This window comes from Thamnophis elegans, chromosome 7 (assembly GCF_009769535.1).
Source record: "Thamnophis elegans isolate rThaEle1 chromosome 7, rThaEle1.pri, whole genome shotgun sequence".
Lineage (NCBI taxonomy): Eukaryota > Metazoa > Chordata > Lepidosauria > Squamata > Colubridae > Thamnophis > Thamnophis elegans.
In genome coordinates, this window is record NC_045547.1 from 53,815,164 (window position 1) to 53,837,738 (window position 22,575).

At 40.1% G+C, this 22,575-nt stretch overlaps 1 protein-coding gene across 4 annotated transcripts in view; it reads right to left on the bottom strand.

Moving 5' to 3' along the window:
* The window catches only part of ARID2 (AT-rich interaction domain 2), a 171,756-nt gene that overhangs the window by 97,104 nt on the left and 52,077 nt on the right, over window positions 1-22,575 (bottom strand). For all 4 annotated transcript variants that reach the window (XM_032221274.1, XM_032221275.1, XM_032221273.1 and 1 more), the window contains 3 exons: window positions 12,249-12,382; window positions 11,917-12,135; window positions 6,111-6,178 (listed from right to left, as the gene is read on the bottom strand). In XM_032221274.1, coding sequence (XP_032077165.1) covers window positions 6,111-6,178; window positions 11,917-12,135; window positions 12,249-12,382 — 421 coding nt within the window. The remainder of the gene's footprint in view (window positions 1-6,110; window positions 6,179-11,916; window positions 12,136-12,248; window positions 12,383-22,575) is intronic.

Consider the following 22,575-nt stretch of genomic DNA (forward strand, 5'->3'; position numbering starts at 1 on the left):
TCAATTGGATTTACAACGTGAAATGGGTCGCCTTCTGCAGGTGGCGCACCAGGGGACACATTGACCCATTTTCAGTGGCTACACCACAGCTCCTGGACTTTCTCCAGGACAGACTAGACAGAGGTCTAGCACCCAGCACTTTTAGGTGGCAGGCGTCCGCTTTGTCCACGATTTTGACCAGTGACAACAGACATCCCATTTCTCATCATCCAAAGGGGTGCAGTTTCCTGAAGGGCGCTGCGAACTTGAAGCTTCCTGTGGTGCATCGTTACCCCATATGGGACCTTTTCATCATCCTGCAGGCGCTCATCTTGGCACTGTTAGAACTGTTGACTTCTATCAGTCTCTGGCTACTCACCCTTACTCTGGTTTCTCTTCAGATCGCATAAATCTTTCGATTTTTTCACCCTTAAGGTACCTTTCCTCGTAGTTTCAGCTAGGAGGATCTTAGAGCTAGGGGTGCTGTTGGTTCAAGAGGACCTGTGCATTTTCAGGCCCAACAGAGTCATCCTGTGTCTAGATCCGTCATTCATTCCAAAAGTGAACTCCTAGTTTCACAGGATGCAGTTAGGAGATAGTTTTGCCGGATTTTTGCCCAGGAGCCACCCACCCTCTTTAGAGGTGGTGGCATACCTTAGATGTTTGGAGGGCGCTCCGTCGATATATCAAGACAGCGTCCTTAGAATGGACAGAATTGCTTTAGCCAGCCTCTATGGGGAAAAAGGGGATCCCCTCTACCATCGGGCGCTGGCTGACGGCTTGCATAGTGGTGGCTTACGAGCACCACGCTCGTCCCATTCCAAGACATATTGCAGCCCATTCAACTCGCAGCACAGCAACATTGGCGACCTGGGCTACTCAGCTAACTGGGCTTCACCATCATCATTTGTCAGGAATTAGAAGTTGGACTTATTTGCCTTAGCAGAAGCATCCTTTGGTCAACGGGTGCTACAGAGAGTTCATTCTTCGGAGCAGACTCTGGACCAGTTGGCTTCCCACCCTTGAGACATTAAGCTTGGGTATATCCCATGCTTAGATTCTCCAAGGAGCACACATGAGAAAGAACTTTGGTCCTACCTAATGGTTGATCTCTGTGTGCTGTGGGAGAATCCAATTCACTCTGTTTAACTTTGGTCCAGACCAGCATCTTCTAGATCAGCGTCTTTGGGGTCTATGCCTTCATCGAAAAACTGGAAGTAGTTGAGCAGTGGAAGTATGGCCAAAGCTTTCTTCTCAGTCTCTAGACAACTGGACAGAAGTTAACCCATGCTTGGATTCTCCTGCAGCGCACAGAGAACAATCATTCTCTGTGAATGAAGAGAGTGTTAAAAACACTCTTTTTCATTATTTTTAACTTATGACTATTCATTGCCGAGGGTCATATGTCTGAAATGGGTATCTGTGGAAAAAAATTAATAATTTTTTTTATGAATTTTTCCCAATTTTAGTTCCACAGAAGTCATGGACCCCCCTGAAGTTTGGGCATATTCTATAAGTTAATCTATTTGAGGTAGCTTGGTTCAAATGGTTGCCCTATGAGCACATTTTCACTCAATTAAGTTATACACATGAATGGACCCCTGAAGGATTAGAGCATACAAAGAGTGTAACCTAATTCAGCTTTTGTTAAATTGCTGTTGAGAAAAGCTCCATTGTAACTTAACATGCCAACTTCATAGATAAAACTTCTAGCTGAATTGCCAAGCTTAGCTTAGTAAAGTAACTACTTGTGAAAAGTAAAAAAGTAAAATAATCTTGCTTGCAACTTGAAATTTGTGTTCAGCATTCCCTAAAAAAGCTGTCGTATATGCCAGAAAATTTATTTCTTTCCTCTTCTGAAGTCTATTGTTTTCAGTGTGCTGAGAAAAATCATGAGGTTTCTGTAACATGAAATAATGTTTCTAAAACTATGACGATCTGTACAAGCTGTGCAAAGACTATAAGAAGTTTGACAAAAGTTTTTTTTCACGACTGGATGGTGAGGCTCGCGCCTGTTTTCTCTCTCTTTATGCCTGTTCTGTTAAGATGGGAGACAAAAATGCCCTCAAGTCTTTTTCTTTCTGCAGAAAATAAAAACTGATTATCAGTAGCCTCATGTTTAGAGTTTCATTGGAATTATCAGATTTTGAGCTGAATTAAAAAACTTTACACACAAACAGGACAGTTTTAGTAATGCTGTATATAGATAGCTAATATCATGCAATAGGTACTGTAGAAAAAGTTGGTCATAAATAATGTGACCAGGACTAATCAGCTAAAGTCTTATAGAAGGTGTGTTTTTCTAAACTTTACCATTTTGTATGCACCAGGCCAAACTCTGATAATAAAATGGGCGGCTACGGCTGCTAGGACCTTTGTGAAAATCCTGGAGCTGATGAGACCCGAAGGGGAGAGCCCTGTATTGGAAGTGTTTCCCCTGGTAGCAGAACCACAGGAACTGCCTGTGGTCCACGTGGATTGGGATATACAGGTAAGCCTCTGTGAGGTTCACCAAAGTGAAGAAGTCATTCTTTTGGACACACTCTAAGATGGTCAACAGAGTGCATCTTGAACCGCCGGTAAACAATATGGTGGTTCAAGCGTTTTAAGTCAAAAATTGCTCTCCAACCCCCCGGAGGTGTTTGGAACAATGAATAAGAGAGAATAAAACCCCTGTCCTCTCGGGACTGGTTGAACTGCCCTTATGTCCAGAAGATGCCAAATTGCTTGGTCTGCTAGCCGTTTCTTGTCTTGATACCGGACAGGTTCTGAGAGACCTTGGGGGGGCAGGATAGGAACTCGAGGGAGAGGCTGAATTTAATCATCTCCCTGACCCAGGTGTCCATGGTTGTTCCTCCCAACGGGAGGCAAAGAAGGTAAATTGATGGCAAGGTTTGGTAGGCAGTCACTTCTGCCGCTGAAAGGAACGACCAGATCTCCCTCTGTAGGACCTTCTGGGCTGGTACTTCTGGCCACCCTTGCCTGATCTATCCTGCTGTTGGCCCTGATGGGGCTGAAACTGGCACTGAGGATGGGAGAAGTTGGCCCCCCAGTCCGCCCCTCGAAAGGGCTATCTACAATAGAATGGGCAGGGCGACCCTCTGCCTTTTTATATTGAGATGGAAGAACTTTTCACTTATCTTTGGACTTGACCAGCAGGGGTTTCAGACCCCACCCCCCCGAACAGCTTATCTTCGGCCAAGGCCCAGCTGCAAGATGTCACTTGTGTCTGGCGTCCACCTGTCATTGGCGTAGCCAAAGGAGATGTCTGGTTGCCACCAAGGCTCCCATGGCCGTGGTAGAGAACTGGGTTGCACTCAAGGTGTCAGCCGAGAAGTCTATGGCCACCTTAAGCTTATTGAGGTCCTGATGGGACCTGGAATCCGACGCCGGAATCCTACCCTGCAATTCAGTGAAGGGAGGCCCTAGTTCTTGACCAAAGTCTGCTCTGCCCACCTGTCCTCCAGTCACAAGGATTCCTCTGGAGCTCCTGAGATAGCTGAGGGGGAAGACAGGGTCCCTACTGGTGCATCTACAGATGAAACATCCAGCAACTTGGTCAAGTTGGGGGCCTCATTGTAAAAATTTTTATCCTGACTGCTAGGGAAAGGATCCAAACCTGGGGAGTTCCATTGTCTCTGAACTACGTCCAGAAATAATTTAAGAGGAGGGAACCACTTCCTTCTCCACTGCCCCTCTAAATAAAGGAGGTCTGAAGTTTTTCCTGATACCGAGGGATCAACTTGAGAAGAAGGTGGACCGGATCCCTTTGTCTTCAGATAAATCAGAGTCCCTACGGATCTCGCCCTCTTCATCTTCATAGTTAAAAGATCTGTTTGGTGACTTAGCCACTTGAGCAGTGGGCTGGGATGTTGATCTGCGGCATGCCCTGTCCCCCCTATGGGCCCTGCCGCCCTCTGAAGAGCAACAAGAATCTCCCTGATGTAGCTCAGTGGTAATGCCCAGTTTAATGGGCTCCCAAATTATTGTAACCATATCCGGCAAGGGTGTCTGCACACTCTGCAAAGGGCTAGGGTCAGGTGAAGGAGATGCCAAGAAAGCACCCCTGGGTCAAGGGAAGGTGGTAAGGATGGAGAATCTGACTGCAGGCCCTCAGGAGCTGACAAGGGAATGTCGTCACTGTCAGGAGACAATTCCCTCAGGTGGATAGAGGCCTGGGCTGCAGTGGGCTCAGGTAGCGGTGGAGTACCCTGGTTTTGGGACTGCACAGCTCCTCTCTTAGTTGCCTCCTTCTGGGTCCTTGCAAATTCCCTATCAAGGGCCCTTTGACGCCTGCTCTCCACCTTCTGTGAAGCCTTAGAGGCTTTAGCAGGAGGATCCTGCTGACTAAGTTGGGAAGGATCTGCCTTCTTTCTCCCAGCCTTCACCCCCAATGGCCCAGCTATCACCTCTTGAAGCATTGATGGTTCAGCGGGTGGTTCTGCATCAGCCATGGTCTGTGTCTGGATCACAACTGCCTGGGAAAATCAGGCACACTCCACACCCCCAAGTGGGTGATTGCATGCAAGATCAGGCTCTCCTGGGGCCTCTCTGCTTCAAAAAGCGGGCTCACCTGGGCCCTATAAGAAATTTGGCTCTCCTGGGCCTTTTCTTGCACTTCACTAGGCTCTCCCGGCCAGGGTGAAGACAACTGCTGCGATATGGAGCTGTAAAACGGCGGCCGGAGCTTTTGCGCCAAAGATGGTTCAAAATGGCGGTCGGCCCCATGAGGACTCCTAAAATAGCAAAGGAGCAAGCCACGGCTCCCCGTCAGTCTAAAAACTTGCCCTGCTGCTTTTCACACCTCTGCGGCCACGCGGCACAGATGATGAACAAGGCAGACCATCTGGAACCTCATTCCAGTGGCGGAGTACTGGCATCACTGTCAGGTGGCTCGACGAATCCTGGGGGAGCCAGGAATATCTTGGGCTGCTCTACATGTGGCTTTCAATAACAGGGAGCAAGCCTCTACAAAAAAAAACTTTTCCACTCCAAACTATCAATTTGTCCTGAAGAAAAAACACTTTCTGAGGAGAGAAGCTTTTTTTCCATCTAGTCCCAATGGAGACTGAGTCTAAAGCAGGAGGGAGCCAGTAGAGGAATCAGGATATTGAAAAAAATGCAGACTCAGTCTCTATTCGATCAGACAGAGTGAACCCATTCTGGATTCTATCTCCACCAACAATGGAGGATAAACCTTGTCTGTAAACACTAGTTTGTAATAAAGTTACAATGTACAGGTAGTCCTTGACTTACAACTTTTGACCCAGTTTTGAAACTTCAGTGACTGCAATACCCTTGAGGTCATTTGTTATTAAGAACAATTGCAAAGACACTGTGATGCTCTCTGCCTATCTCCCACCATTGCCCTGCCAGGTGCCTGGGACTGCTTACCAACCGATTGAATTCCACACTTCTCCTCACTCCTTCACTGATCACACATTCAACTATGAAAGAACCCTTGGAGGTCCAAGGTTCTTATTAGGGAGAAAGGGCAGGCTACTGCATCCCTAGATCACATGGCTCCCTTCCAGAAGCAGGAAACATTTTCTGAAAATGGCACCTACTTCCAGAATGGAGCCCAGGGATGCTGAAGGCAGAATGTCTTGTCCCTCCTTCTCTAACATGAGCATCAGATCTTCCAAAGGTGAGTGAATGGTGACGGGTGGGGATGGGGTGGGCAGTGACAGTGGTTTGGGCCAAGTAGTATGGCCGAAGAATTGCCTAAGGCTGACAAATACTCTGAGGGGCAGGAAATGGAGCATGGGTGCCTTCATACGTGGGGGAAGCCTTGGGACACCTGGAGCTGGTGGGCTGGGCGTGCAACTAGGCCTCCCAGGGCCTTCTCCATCCAAGGCATTCTGTGCTTCACTTAACAACCCATGCCAGTTACTTAATGACTACATTGGGGAAAACCAAAACCAATAGGATTGTGAGTTGAGGGCTACTTATTACCACTTTTTCTCTTTTGCATCTTCTTAGTATTTTTATTCATGCTACTTCAATATCTTAAGTTTATAAATTCCTTTTTCCTCCACTGGTCTGATTCTGTAAGAAAACTTTATCTTTGAATAGTTTGATTTGTACATGTATTTGAGAAAAATGTTAGGTATCAAAATTTTAGAAATTACCTTAACAAAATCTCTATCCGTTTTCTCCTTCCATTCTTCACCAAACACAGTAGAAAATGAACCTAAAGCTATAAAAAAGCATTAACATTATCATTAAATTGATAAAAATATTTCAAAGAATATAATTTTAAACCCGCTGTTTTATAGTAAACCAAGCTAATTTATTTGGTTTATTACCTATATATTTTACTTTATTTGACATCAGTATTAGTGTTTATTAAGAAGCAATTCTAAAATTGTTATAGTTGGATAGGAAACTATTTGTTTGGACCACATCAGTCTTTAGATTTTCACAGGTGTAGGTATGCTGGTCTTGTTGTATTTGGGTCTTTTCCCATGTAAGATTGAGATTATCTTGGCAACGTTTCGGCGAGGTCTCACTCGCCATCTTCAGGCTCGGCTTTGGGCTTAAAACGTGGTCGGAGCTGCCATCTTTCTATAAATCTTGGTGTGTGTGTGTGGAGTGCTGCCTTTGTTTCAGTAAGTGGAATGATTGGTTGTGTGGTTGTATCATGATTGGTAGATTGGTGCTGATTGGTACTGGCTGTGTGTCGGTTGTTGTTTCAGGATGTAATGGCCTGGGTGGTGGGTGGGGCTCGTTTGTTGACCACTTACTGAAACAAAGCCAGCACTACATACACACACACACACCAAGATTTATAGAAAGATGGCAGCTCCAACCATGCTTTAAACCCAAAACCCAGCCTGAAGATGGCGAGTGAGACCTTGCAGAAACATTGCCAAGACAATTTCAATCTTACATGGGAAAAGACCCGAATGCAACAAGACCAGCATGTGTGTGTGTGTGTGTGTGTGTGTGCACGCATGCACACACACACACACACACACTGAAGAGTAAAGTAATATCTGCTATACACAATCATTTTTAAAAACTACGATTAGGAAACAAATTCTGTTCTAGGAAAAATTCACTGATTTCTTCAACATATATTATTCAAACAACATTCAAGAAGATTTTATTTATAAGTGTTCATTTTCTTTTGTTTGAATTCATACAGGTAGTCCTTGAATTATGATGGCAATTGAGACTGCAATTGCTGTTGCTAAGCAATATAATTGTAAAGTGTGACATCATGTGACTACATTACTGAGCAACAGCAATCCAAGGTGTATGCGAGCACAGAGTGTCCTAGGAAGTGGAGTATACAGTGTGTGTGAGTATAGGAAACCCAGGAAGAAGGGTGTGGAGTGTGTGCAAATATAGGGAGGCCTGTAAAGGAGGGTGCAAAGTGCATGAGATTTTAGGGAGCCACAGGAACGAGGGCATGGGATAGGTGCAATCCCTGGGAATGAGAGCACTGGTAGGTGCCTGTGTGCATGTGCACTCAGGGAGACCTGGGAAGGAGGGTATGGGGTACATGTGAGTGTAAGGAGGCCTTGGAATAAACATGTTACTGGATGTTTGTATACAGTGCATTCAGAAAGTATTCAGACCTTCCTCACTTTCATCAATTTTGTATGCTGCAGCTTGATTCTACAGTTGAAATTCATTTTGTTTTTTTCATTAATCTACACTCAGTATTCCACAATGACAAAGTAAAAACAGAATTTTAGAAATGTCTGTAAAATTATTAAAAAGAAAATAATTAAAATACCAAATTGGCATAAGTACTCAGATCCTTCACTCAATACGTTGTTGAAGCACCTTTATCAGCAATTACAGCCTTTACTCCTTTTGGGTATGATGTGAAACCTTTGCACACCTTGACTGGAGGATTTCTGCCATTCTTTCTTGCAAATCCTCTCAAGCTCAGTCAGGTTGGATGGGGACCACTGATGGACAGCCATTTTCAAGTCCCTCCAGAGATGTTCAATAGGGTTCAAGTCAGGGCTGTGCCTGGGCCACTCTAGGACATTCACAGAGTTTTCTTTAAGCCACTCCTGTGTAATCTTGGCTATGTGGCTTAGGATCGTTGTCATGTTGGAAAGTGAATCTTCGGCCCAGTCTCAGGTCCTGAGATATGTGAAACTGGTTTTCATTGAAGATATCCCTGTACTTCAGACGTAGTATTTAGAATTGAGGCAAAAAGTTCAATCTTGGTTTCATCAGACCAGAGAATCTTGTTCCTTCACAGTCTAAAAGTCCTTCTGGTGCTTTTTTGCAAACTCCAAGCAGGCTGTGTTTTGCATTGAGAGGCTTCCACCGCTCTGCCATAAAATGCATATCAGTGGAGGACTGCAATGATGGTTGTCCTTCTGGAATTCTGTCCCATCTCCACAGGATCTCTGTAGCTCAGTCAGAGTGACCATCTGATTCTTGGTCACTTCTCTTACTAAAGGCCTTCTCCCCCAATTGCTCAGTTTGACCAGGCAACCAGCTAGTGGAAAAATCCAGGTTGTGCCGAATGCCTTCCATTTCAGAATTATGGAAGTCACTGTGCTCTTAGGAAGTTTCAGTGCAGCAGAAATTTTATTGTAGCCTTCTCCAGATTTGTGCCTTGTAATAATCCTCTCTGTGAGCTCTGCAAGCAATTCCTTTGACCTCATGGCTTTTGCTCTGCTAAAGTATGCATTGTCAACTGTGAGGCTTGATATGGAGGTATGTGCCTTTCCAAATCATGTCCAATCAATTTAATTTACCACAGGTTGCCTCCAATCAAGGTGTAGACACATGTCAGCAATGGTCAAGAGAAATGAGAGGCATCTGAGTAAAATTTCAAGTGTTGCAAAGAGCCTGAATATTGTGATATTTCAGTTTTTTTCAAAAATAAATTTACAAACATTTCTAAAATTCTGTTTTCGCTTTGTCATTATTGGGTACTGAGGGTAGATTAATGAAAAAAATGAATTTCAACAATTGCAGAATCATGCTGCAGCATAACAAAATTTATAAAAGTGAAGGGGGTCTGAACACTTTCTAAATGAACTATATGTGTGAGTATAGAACAGGGCTGTCAAACTCCCGGCCTGTGGCCCAGATGTGTCATGCGCTAGCTACGCCCATGTCCAGTTTAGCGAAGGGGGGAAAAGTCCTGATATGTGACGTGATGCCACCATGACAATGTGAGTTTCACATTCCTGTTATAGAAGGTCCAGGAAGGATAGCACAGGTGGATGTATGTGTCAGAGCAAAGAGGGAGAAAAAATGTTAAACCTTTTGGCCATAATTGCAAAAAAATATGTTTGGTGCAAAAGTAACACTGCATCACTGAAAACACACCATACCCACAATGAAATATGGTGGTGGCAGCATTATGCTTTGGGGCTGCTTTTCTTCATTTGGAAAGCTCTTTAATCAAGGTGGCGGTAATTATGAACAGTTTTCAAATATCAGTCAATTTTGGAAAAAAAACTTTCAGGCCTGTCCTAAAATATTGAAGATGAATTTCACTATTCAACACAACAACGACCCAACACATATCCAAATCAACAAAAGAATGGCTTCACTATAAGAATATCAAAGTTTTGGAATGGGGTGACCTGAAGGAAGCTGTGCATAGGAGACACCCTCACAATCTTTAACAAAGATTTAACTTTGTTAAAGCATGGTTTGACTTTATGACAGTGAGTTAGGGTGTGTGAGCACTTTTACAAGGAAGAGTAGGCAAAGATTTGCAAGACAAGATGTACCATGCTGATATGGCTTCTATCCCAAAAGACTGAACACTGTCATAAAACCAAAACGTGCTTCAACAAACATTGGTTTAAGGTGCATAAGGGGCACACTTATGCAAGCACATTATTGTATGTTTTTAATTGTTATTTTTCAGTTTGCTTTTCAATTGAATTGTACAGCTTATACTGTAGGTTATATTAAAAGTGGAAAAAATCTGAAGTGATTTATGTTGATTGGATTCTTTTACATTTTTATATCTCAAAAATCTGGCATTTTAAAAGGGATACTTAGAGTTTTTATATCCACTGTATTCCTTCCTCTTTACACATGAACAAAGTAGTCACTTAATCAAAAGAAATCAGAAGACCGTGTATATTTATAATGTGATTATGAAGGACTGGGAAAATATGCATGTTTACATGAAAGTGTTAGAAGTTTATTGTGAACAAAAGATTTGTTTGTAAAATCTGCTTTCTAGAAGAAATGTTTGAAAGATACATTTTAGGCCTATGTGGGGAAAAAAGACAGATTCTATATTTTCTTTCTTGGAATGAATATTATACCACATTTTAAAATGACTAATACAGTAATAATTATTTTAAAATAATTTATGGAGTGGATTTCATAAAATTCAATCAATACATATCATAGTATGAAGATTTAATAGCTACATTCTTGATTATCCATATACTGAAGGGTTTAAGGAATATTTCTCTTCAGAAAATGGTATCTTATATAATTCCATTATTTTGAGAAATCCAACTTTCATGAACATATCTAAGCACAGAATGGGATACAGAATGATCAATGACAAATCAATGTATGCTATGAGAATACTAGGAAGCATGTTTATAGTATCCAATAGATTAAATAATAAAGGGTTTGTGAAAGAAAAAGAAAAGTAACATGTTCTATAAATTATAAAAAATAAATAACAAAAGAACATTCTATTTGACTTAACAATACAAATCTGGTTTCATGGATTCCATTAAAATAATGCCATGAAAGAAGTATTAATACAAACACAAATGAAATTGCCTTAATCAAAAAGCTTGTCAAAGTCATATTTGATCCTAATGCAGTAACTTCCAACCGCAGGGAAAAATATGCACACACAATAAGTCCTACCCTACTCAGTTTAGCATTTGATTTATAAATTATTTTCTTACACTTGGATTATGATTATTATACATAACATCTTCCTTGTAAAAACTTTCCACAACTGTATAACTGCTTTTATTAAGTCATTTCAATAAAGAATGAAAATAATTAGAAAGATTTAAAATCCTATAAAAACCTGATAAATAATTAATAGTTTGACTATATAGATTCTGGACATTTTTGATTACTCTGTCTTAGAAAAGAAATTATACAGATGCAAATATTGCAAAAATGGGCAACTAGACATGAAGAGCTTTAAACAAAAAAGGAAAAGAAGATAGAAATGTACAGAATTCTAAACAAAAAAATCCTGCCAATTGTCCCAGATTTCTAGAATCCAATTCTAGAAATACTCAGTAAATATGAAACTCATTGAGAGTATATCCAGAACCAAAAAAGGGGAATCACACAATATATAAGAGTTGTGGTGGTGCAATGGTTAGAATGCAGTACTGCAGGGCTAACTCACTGCTCACTCCAGAAGTTCAATTCTGAGCAGCTCAGGGTTGACTCAGCCTTCCATCCTTCAGTGGTTGGTAAAATGAGCACCCAGATTGTTGGAGGCAATAGGCTGACACTGTAAACCGCTTATAGAGACTGAAAAGCACTGTGAAGTGGTGTATAAGTCTAAGTGCTGTTGCTATATATAATTTAAGCAAAGTAAATGTGGCGAACATAATACCAACAATATAGTCTGAGAGTTTAATGGAGTTTACCCACAGAAAAACAGGTATAAGATTGAAGCTTAAACAGCTTTAAAAGGGAATTTAAACACATTTATTAAAATCTGTCTTTTCTCTTGAGTAAATGGTCGTCAATAAACAACATTGACTGATAGAGCAAGTAAGGGGAAAGATGTGGTCTTTATGCCACAGATGTCACAAAAACATCTGAATAAACACTGTTAAAGAATACTAAACTAAATGAACCATTGTTCTGATGTGGCAGGGCTTGTCCTGCGTAAAATTAGTGAATAGCTTAAACAGAAGATAGATTTTCAGCACTTGAAAAATTATATTTTACAGTAGTACATTTATCTTTAAAATATTATGCAAATTAGAAACTTACTGTCATCAAACACCCCAGCATTAGCAAGTAATAAGGTGATGATTTTAGGGTCCTTTTCAAGCTGCATAACATGTTTGCTTTCATTTGACAGAAGAGTGCACACATTAATAGCGAAGTCCACTTCATTTGGGAGTCCAGATAATAGAGAAAGCACCAATTTATTATAATCATTTGGTGAATTAAAGTCCATAGATAGCCCATAACTTTGTCGAAGAAAATCTATTCATGAAGGCAAAAATACAGATTAGCAACAATACATGTATAGGTCACTGTGCTATTCTTTTCAAAGAAATCCAATATAAATGGTACTATTAATTGGCTGTAAGATTTACCTGACACGCTGTGCTGCTGGTAATTATAGGAACATGGAATTGCACCTATAGGTAGTTGTGGCTTTGGATTGCCTGGTTGTACCTCATCATCATCCTCTCCAAAATGATGTACTTTCTCATATTTTTCCAGATAACTAAAATGGAAAGTAACTGTTTTTTAGTATACATATAATACAAAAAGCATTAAAAAGTTTATCAAAACAAATTGTAATTTATGTTTTTTAGTTGAATCAAATTGATTTGACAGTCTTCTCAGATTATTGATCTTGAAAGATTTTTTAAAAAACTCCTTAAAAGCATTTATATAGATAATCCTATATTATATCTTCATTCCACTGCAGATCACTTGAAAATATGTATCAAATCCAAATCCACAGAATATTAATTTTAATAAAACACACCTATACCAATGTTGTATTTTATAAAATTTGTCTCTTGCAGTGCTCTGATCCAGGTGTCGGCAACCCTCAGCTCCAGAGCTGCACGTGACTCTTTCATCCCTCTGCTGCGGCTCCTTGTTGCCCTGTCACGGCAGAGGGATGAATGAGCCGTCACCCTATTGCAGCGGTGGCGATAGCTGTAACCTTAGTGCGGGAGCGAAGCATCCCTGCACTTGCCTTTGTGCAAAACAGCATTCCGCCTTCGTTGCAGTACATTTGCTGTTGCTGCCTCCATGGCCTGCCCACTACTGTCGCAGCGCCTTGCTCAGCACAGTGAAATTAGGCGTGTTTCACAATGGAGGAGCTGGGATACCCTCCTCCTGGAGCCCCAATGCAACCTTGCGTCATTGTCGGCTTGCTCTCACCTCCCAGATATCAGAGGGGGGAGGCGAAAGAGAGAGGGAGGGAGGGAAACCGGGAAAGAGAGGGGAGAGAAAGAGTGAGTGACAAGAGACACAGAGAAAGAGAGAGGGGGGAAGGAAAGAGAGAGGGGAGGGAAAGAGAGAGAGGAACAGAGAAAGAGGAAGAGCAGGAAAGAGAGAGAGAAATAGTGAAATAGGAAGGGCAGGAAAGAGAGAAACAGAGAGGGAAAGGGAGGGAAAGCAAGAGGGGAAGGGACAGTGAGAGAGGGGGAAGGAAACAAGGGGAGAGAGAGGGAGGGAAAGAGAGACAAGAGACACAGAGAAAGAGAGAGAGTGGTACGGAAAGATAGAGCTACAGAGATGGAATGAGTACTGTTGTTATCTAGCTGAGTAATGAAATGTGTGGAAGTAACAAACAACCAAACTCAGACAGCACTAAGGACTTCACAATAAAGATTTAGCCTATTTTGGATTACAAAAATAATAACCTTTTAAGGCCAAAGAATTTTCTATAACAAAACCTATGCTTTTATTTATGCTGAGAGGGTTGCAGAGGAAAATATAGATATTTGTAAATGGTTCTAATAGACCATTCGAACCAAATGTGAATTACAATATGCTTATTGAGAATTCATGGTTGGGGATGTCTTTAATATTTTTTTCGATGGATAGGGAATACAGCCAATGGGGTAAAGATGAAAATTGACTTTTGGAAGAATGAGATATTAGAAGAATTTTAGAATTTTCTTCACTTTTGTTTTAAGTATTTTTAATTTATTTCAGAGTAATTACTATCCTTTTAGAATGCCTCTAAATTAAAGTTTAAGAAAATATGTTTATATAACAAACATTAAGATGTCAATACTTAAATAAGCAACAAAATGCATTCTAGTGTTGTTATACCATTATATAGTGTTACTTCCTAATGTTGATATAGTATGTTTTAATTTTTTGTGATTTTTAAAAATCTAATAACAGTGATCTGTTACAGCACTAACAACTATCACACCCAAACATATTAGATGACATGTAAGGAGAGATGGAAATGGGGCATTGAAGATGACATTTTCTTTTACTTGTGCAGTACTTGATAAAAATATAATAGACATTTTGTGTAAAAACATAATCCATTTCTAAAGAACAGATGAAATTCATGTTGAGACAGCAGTATATTTAATGTTAATGATTAATGTAAAGTTGTTGCTCAAGTTTTTAATCTCTCCTTATCCTCTCCTCACCATACTTTCAGTATTCAAAGTGGGAGATATGTTATTCTGTTGTTATTTTGTCTGACTTTTGAGGCTTCCGACATATTGTGTTGTTGTAATGATTTTTGTTGTTTTAAGTTGCTTATTTCTTATATTTCTTACGTTAGTTTCTTGTGAGAGGCATCTGAAATTTGTGGAATTGCAGAGGATATAAATTATACCAATAACTATAACTCTGCTGAAAAAACTTCCAAGAACAAAGGAGACTAGACTGTAAGAGATGACCAAGCTGCGTCCGAGGGAGGGATCAAGCACATCATCAGTCTCAAGTTCCTTTGTGCCTACAAGAGATCTAAGTCTAACCCAGGTTGAATTCCACTGACTATTATATATCGCCAATTTCCTTTGACTGTTAGTAGTTCAGATTCTTATAGAGAGTGTTGGGATGCAATAAACCTATATTTATTTGAATCGCCTTGGCTCTTGATTTCCTCTTCTTGACACAGATATTAGCAATCACCAACTCTTACAGACCATCATCTGGTCTTCCCATTCCAGTTTCAGACAGAATTAAAAAAACTGATATGGATTTGCAGTATCTAATAGGGGTGTAAACTCAAGACCTGAAGGCTGAATCCGGCCCATGGGGCCGGCCTAGAAAAAACCAAAGGTCCGGCCCATGGGGCCTCTGCTGGCCCGCAAAGATAGGTTTCTCAGCTGAGCCCATGTTTTTTTCATGGAAACAAAATATGCTTACACCTTAACTGGGGTAATATATATAAATGGAACACACAAGATTATCTGAAAGATACATTACTTTTTTTGCTTGTAATGAAGATTTTTTTAAAAACAGCAAAAAATAATTGTACAAAATACTGGTAATCTCTATAGTTTGTTCGTTGCCTGCCATGAATTGCATAGGGATCGGCAATTAACAATTTAAAGGATTCATTTACCATGATCAAGGTACTAGAAAAGGGAGCCTTTGTAAATATTAGGCACTAATAAAAATGAAACTACCTGAACTAAGCATTTAAGGTAATATTGCAAAGAATGAATAAAGAAAACATGCTCAGTGTTGATGCTGTTGATACACAAGACAGGACAAAGTAAATGAAAAGTGCTGCCATTTTTCATGATTTGTCATAATTTGCCAGTTTGAGCTGCATCTATTGTGACACTGCATACATTCTTTTATCTTATTCACATTATTTGAAATGTTTAAAATTATATTGAATTAAAAATATTTAATTATTTTACATTTACAACTTTACAACTATAAATAAAGACACAATACTTAATTCTATCAATATGAATAAATTAATTCCCTATTTTTCTACTGTGTAGAAAAGGCTGATCTCTTCTGGAAAATGTGCAAAACTGCTACACTGCTTATTTGATAAATTATACAAAAAAACTACATAAGTTTAATGTAAAGTGATTTTCAATTAACGTATTGTTTTATAGACTTAACTTAAAAAAAAACCAAATGTGTTTCTTTGAATTATGAACCAGTAATCTCTTTTCTTTAGTTTTTAAAAATACTACAAGTTTTATGAAAGATCTGAACTCTAAGAAGCAAAAACTATCCTTCCCGTTAACTTTTACTCTTATGTCAGCTTGCCCAAGTACATTCTACTTGACAAAAATAATTTTATTCTTTGAAAAACTCAAAAATAATAGACAATTTCTATATTTTTAAATGGCATCACAGAAATGGTAGTTTTATGAAACGTTTTGTTTAAAATCTTATATTACACACCCAATTAAAGGATAAATTGTGCCAAAATCATGCAAAATCGATTTAACACTGTTCTTTTTTTAAAATGCAGGTAATAATCTGTTATAACTTTCCTTCTTATAATCCACTCTTGTAAAAGTATATTATCTTATATGACTAATAACACAATTGTTTTCTACAAAAACAATGGATGATAAGTACAAATTTCAAGATTTACATTGCTCATTTCCCAGGTAGAAATAAACTCTCAAGCAGAGAACAAGTCAGTTCCTGCCATTATAGAAATGTGGTTCCTTAAGCTCACATAATTTTTTTGTAATATATGATGTGCTAGGACAGGGGTCCTCAACCCTAAGGTCATGGTCCACTACTAGGCCATAGTCCATTCAGAACTGGGTTGTGGAAATGGCGGGCAAGCGTGCAACTCCCGCCACTTGCACGCTTCCCCACCACTCACACAGAACCATTACTCTAACCCCCTCTCCAGTCCACAAAGCCGGAAAGGTTGGAGACCGCTGTGCTAGGAGAAGCAATAGTTGGAATATAAGGATTATATACTGAAGATCATTCCACTCAGCCCCCACCCCCCAATGTAAAATTATATTCTACTCAGGAACACTTTGGATTAAAGTGTTTTAGTGTGTTTGATTCTCAACACTCAGGTGCAATAAGAACAAACTTTTTAGCAGCTAGTTAGAAATATAATCCAACTAACCCATTAAAATGCAAGAATAATGTACAACATGTCGGGTTTGCATTAAAATCAGAAAATGAAAAAAATCACCAATATGACAAAATAAAATTATGAATTTCTAGCTGCACATTTTAGATACAAATATGTGTTTCGTATTCCAACCAGTTAAGCAGCTTGATAATTTAAATGGGAATGTTTTAAGATGAATTCAATTTTATTGAAAAAAATCTTCAAGGGATTATAAATCAATTTAGATGTCTGGTTAATTAATGACTGTATTCATGGCCAAGAAAAGCTAAATTAGCCTTTTATTACAATTTTGCAAAGCAAAAAACAAATCTGGAAAATACTGCAGATAGATGGACAAGGAGTAAGTGGTTATAGCTGATTAAAATATTAGTCTATTACACACTTTAATCTTAAAATATTTTTAAAAATGAGCAAACCAAAGTTATATTTAGATACACTTCTACATAATTCAAAAGCAATTTTGTTAAACAAAGTGTTTATTTAAGTAAAAATAAAGTCTTTTTAAAAATTGATTCCTGATTATTTCATATCCATATATTTTTGCAGCAAAACTTGAAATGTCACTCAGGTACCTCTCATTTCTCTTGATCATTGCTGACATGTTTCTACGGCCACCCATTTGGGCTTTATGGTAGAGTGGTGAAAGCTTCTTCTCAGTGCAAAACACAGTTCACTTGCAGTTTGCAAAAAAACACCTGAAGGACTCTCAGACTAGGCAGAACAAAATTCTCTAGTCTGATGAATCCAAGATTGAACTTTTTGCCTCAATTCTGGAGGAAACTAGGCACCACTCATCATTTTCTCAATATAATCCCAACAGTGAAGCATAGTGGTGGCAGTATCATGCTATAAGGGTGTTTTTCAGCAGCAGAGATGAGAGAAACCTGAATGGAGCAAAGTACAGGGATATCCTCAAAGAAAACTTGTTCCACAGAACTCAGGACCTCAGACTGGGCTGAAAATTCATCTTCCAATATGACAACGATCCCAAGCACATAGCTAAGACTACAGGAGTGGTTTGGGGACAACTCTGTGAATGTCCTAGAGTGGTCCAGGCAGAGCCCTCATTGCACCCTATTGAATATCTCTGGAGAGACTTGAAAATGGCTGTCCACTGACAGGCACCATCCAACCTGACTGATTTTGAGAGAATCTGCAAGAAGAATGGCAGAAAATCTCCCAATCCAGGTGTGCAAAGCTTTCACATTATACCCAAAGACTCAAGGCTGCAACTGCTGCCAAAGGTGCTTCAACAAAGTACTGAGTGAAGAGTCTGAATACTTATGCTAATGTGTTATTTCAGGTTTTTCGTTTTAATACATTTACAGACATTTCTAAAATTTTGTTTTCACTTTGGCATTTTGGGGTACTAAGTGTAGATTAATGAGAAAAAAAGGATTTTTGACAACTGTCAAAATTTTGATAATTTGACAAAATTTTCACAACTGAATCAGGCTGCAGCATAACAAAATTGACCAAAGTGAAGATGGTCTGAATATTTTCTGAATGCTCTGTATATGCCATGTGGTGCACATCAATTGCTAGTTAAAAGGGAGGGCAGGAAGGCAGGAATAAATATAGGTGGCAAACCACTTATCAGTTTTCTTTTTAAATATTTAAGATTATCATTAGAAACAAAAATTAGGAGATTATGAATTGAAGGCATGTTTGCAAAATTTGTGGGGTACCCTAAGGCTCTGTTTTAGGCTCAATACTCTTCAACATCTTCGTCAATGATTTGGTCGAGGGGATAGATGGGGAACTCATCAAATTTGCAGATGACACCAAGCTAGCAGGAATAGCCAACACTCCACAAGATAGGCTTAAGATACAGAGGGATCTTGAGAGACTTGAACATAGGTGGTATCTAACAAAATGAAATTTGATGGTGAAAAAAGTAATGCTCTGCATTTAGGCGATAAAAACAAAATGCACAGTACAGTATATGTGGTACCTTGCTCAATAGTAGTAACTGTGAGAGGGATCTTGCAGTCCTAGTAGACAACAATTTAAATATGAGCCAGCAGTATGCTGCAGCTGCCAAAAAAGCCAACACAGTTCTAGGCTGCATAAACAGAGGAATTAAATCAAGATCATGTGAAATGTTAATACCACTTTATAATGCCTTGGTAAGGCCACTTGGAATACTGCATCCAGTTTTGGTCGCCATGATGTAGAAAAGATGTGGAGAGGCTAGAAAGAGTGCAGAGAAGAGAAACAAAAATGATTAGGGGACTGGAGGCTAAAACATATAAAGAACGGTTGCTGAAACTGGGTATGTCTGGTCTAGGAGGTTAGCAGTTAGACTTATATATCGCTTCATAGGGCTTTCAGCCCTCTCTAAGCGGTTTACAGAGTCAGCATATTGCCCCCAACAACAATCCGGGTCCTCATTTTACCCACCTCGGGAGGATGGAAGGCTGAGTCAACCCTGAGCCGGTGAGATTTGAACAGCTGACCTGCAGAACTGCAGTCAGCTGAAGTAGCCTGCAGTGCTGCATTTAACCACTGCACCACCTCGGCTCTGTTGGACTAGACAACCTCAAAGTCCCTTCCAACTCTGTTATTCTATATTCCAGTCTGAAGAAAAGAAGGACTAGGGGTGACATGATAGCAGTGTTCCAATATCTCAGGGGCTTCCACAAAGAAGAGGAAGTCAAACTATTCTCCAAAGCACCTGAGGGTAGGACAAGAAGCAATGGGTGGAAACTAATCAAGGAGAAAAGCAACTTAGAACTAAGGAGAAATTATACAGTTGGAACAATTAATCAGTGGAACAATTTGCCTCCAGAAGTTGTGAATGCTCCAACACTGGCAGTTTTTAAGAGGAGATTGGATAACCATTTGTCTGAAGTGGTGTAGCAGGGGGTTGAACTAGAAGACCTCCCAGGTCCCTTCCAACTCTGTTATTCTATTTCTATATCCTTCTTAATTTCTTATTACCAATCTTACTATAAAGTCTTAATATTACTAGGAAGTGTTTCTTTCTTAAACTTTTTATTTATTTAATCTATATTTTCTATCTCTACATTCTATGTCTATTATCCTATATCTATGTTCTTGGCTCTAAATTTTCCTACATTGTTTAATTCCCAGTTGAGTCTTCCTTACTTAATTAGCTCTTGTAGCCAAACTCAGTCCATTTACATTTGAAAACTTTCCACTTCTTCACCATAAACTTTTACATGGGGTTTTCTCTTCCCCAGTACTCACAGTCCTGGAATTGGTTTCTGAAGCTCTGTGCCTAAACTAACGCATACAGTAGTCCTCTGGTTGCTTTTTTATAGCTGGTAGTCAGATTCTTTCCTCCCATTTTTGCCTTTGCCTCTTAGTGGCTCTTGCAACTTATTCTCTTCTTGCTGTTCCTTGTGTTGCTCTGGGACTGCCACTTCTTGCATTTCTATAGTCTCCTTGCTCAGTTCTTCTTCTGTCATTTCCACAGGCATGCTGTGATTTTGGTCCATTTTATGACACATGTTATCTGAAGGTGGGGCTGTTTTACTCCTCCTTTCCAGGTAGTACTGAAATTCTGGACTACAGTACAAGAGAAGTGTGTATGCATTCTCAAATGAGAGTTCAACCTTTCACATAAGTGTCTTCTGTTAAGACACTAAATGTTTTTTTTCAGACTAATTTTGTTAGATATTTATTTCTGTGTTGTCTCTGATAGGATAAAAAAAAATCCACAAGGGTGTTTTGTTTTCCTGATCTGTGTTGTAAAGTCAGCTTCTAGGATTGTAATGACAAGTGTAATTCATGGATCACTGTTTTTCATTTATTTTCTCCAGGCCAGGGGTTGAGTTTGTCTGACTATAAAACTATACAGAACTATCTATAACTTCATACACTTTGAGCACATGTATGGCATGGTTTAAAGGCTTCTTGACTAACTATCAAACTGGATCAGAGATGGCAATTAATTTTCCCAAGGAGCAAGCTGGTGTCGTCACGAACAGGTGTGAGAGTGGGATCTCCAATGAAGCACAGCCGGTTTTTGTCCGAGTGGCTCCTTGGAGCTGAAGTTGCCCTGTAGGGGCAACAGAAGGGTTCTTCGTTGATTGCAAACAAACAGTGGTCTGTTTTGCTGGTCAGGAGTAATCCTTCCTGAAAGAAGGCGGAGAAGAAGACAGCCATTAATGGCCAAACTGAAGTGTGACAGCTGGTTGGAGCAAGTGTTGAGAAAGCAGAAGAAAGCAGTGGATTAGACCTGGATGAAGTTTCTTTCCAACTTCCACCAAAGTGAGTGAATTTCCCTATGCTGATTTAAGAAGAAAGGGGGACTCCAGAGAGAAGGAGGGGAGGGGATTTCTTCTCCCCCCTCCCCTTTAAAGCGGCGAGGATAAACGTGGAACAGTTACAGATCCATAATAATAAGGAAGGAGTAAAGGGAGAGCTGTTCTGGTAAAAAAAAAAAAATCAGAGAGACTGAACTGGACTGAAGATTATAAAAGAGGATTTGGACAGAGGTAACTTTGGATAGACACAATTTGCAATTATATTGAGTCACCTTCCTAGACTTTGGGTTAAAATAGGGGAAATGAAATGGCTTCCCCTCCTTGTACTGACATATAAACTACTATGAGAAGTAAGAAGCAAGGAGAACATCTACTGGGCAAAGAGGATATATAACTGAAGGTTTGTGGAAGTGACGAATACCCTTTTTTTCTTTCTCATTTCTTGCATATCTTTTAACCTATAACTTTGGCTGACCGGTGGTGGATTACAAACAATGTGGACTAAAGGCTAAGTGTTGCTTGTCTCCATCTCTTTGGAATACCCAGATACTCTTGATGAACTCATAATAATATTGTATAGATAAAGCAGAACGTTAAGGACACGCTTAGGGATCCTTCTTGGATTACAAATTTCTTCTTTTTATCCTGAGCCTATTACTACTACTACTACTATTATTATTACTATTATTTTCTCTTCTAATTCATAAAGACATTGTGGATTAAAAAAAGAATGGTCAAAAGCCATGATGGCGAACCTATGGCACATGTGCCAGAGGTGGCCTGCAGAGCCCTCTCTGTGGGCATGCGAGCTGTCACCCCAGTTTAGCTCCACTGCACATACCACTCCTGCTAGCCAGCTGGTCTTCAGGTCTCTACTGTGCACGCCTGTGGAAGTGTGTGCAGGGGGCTATAGGGGTGCGTGCGGGGGGGATGCATGCATATGCAGAGAGGCAGTGTGCTTGGGGGCCACACGTACATTGCATTTTGGCAGTTTGGGCGCACGCATAAGCGCATGCACGTGCACGATTTGGGCACTTGGTCCGGAAAAGGTTAGCCATCACTGGTCTAAAGGGAGGATTAAAATGGGATTGGATCTGAAAGACGTTTACATCTATATGTCAAGCGACATTGGGGTGGAGGGTTATATACATGTTAAAAGGTGGTGGAAGTGTTGGATACAAAAAAAACCTGAGTTGCGGAAGGAGTACCAATTTTTAACTACGGTGTTGATGAAGTATAACATAAATTGTACTGTAGAGCGCCGCTGGAGGGCCAGTAAATCTGAGTCAGACCGAGCACTGATGAGAGCCTTTATCAGAGCCTATCTCGTGGCAATACGGGCGGCGAAATGTTCGCATTTTGCCGCCCTTATTGCATCCGCTGAATCGCGCCCAGCCGCCTTGTTTAGAATAACCCGCTCCCTCTTGAAAGGGAGAGATGCGGATGACCCTTTACAAGGTAGAGCTGAGGAATTTGTTCAGTATTTAATGGATAAAGTCGCTCGGATTCGGACAGAGCTGGACGCCAATTGCACGGTACCAGCCGAGGTACCGGGGGAAGGTCTTGAGCATATTTCATGGATTGAGTTTCAACCTGTCTCTCCTGAGGAAGTGGATA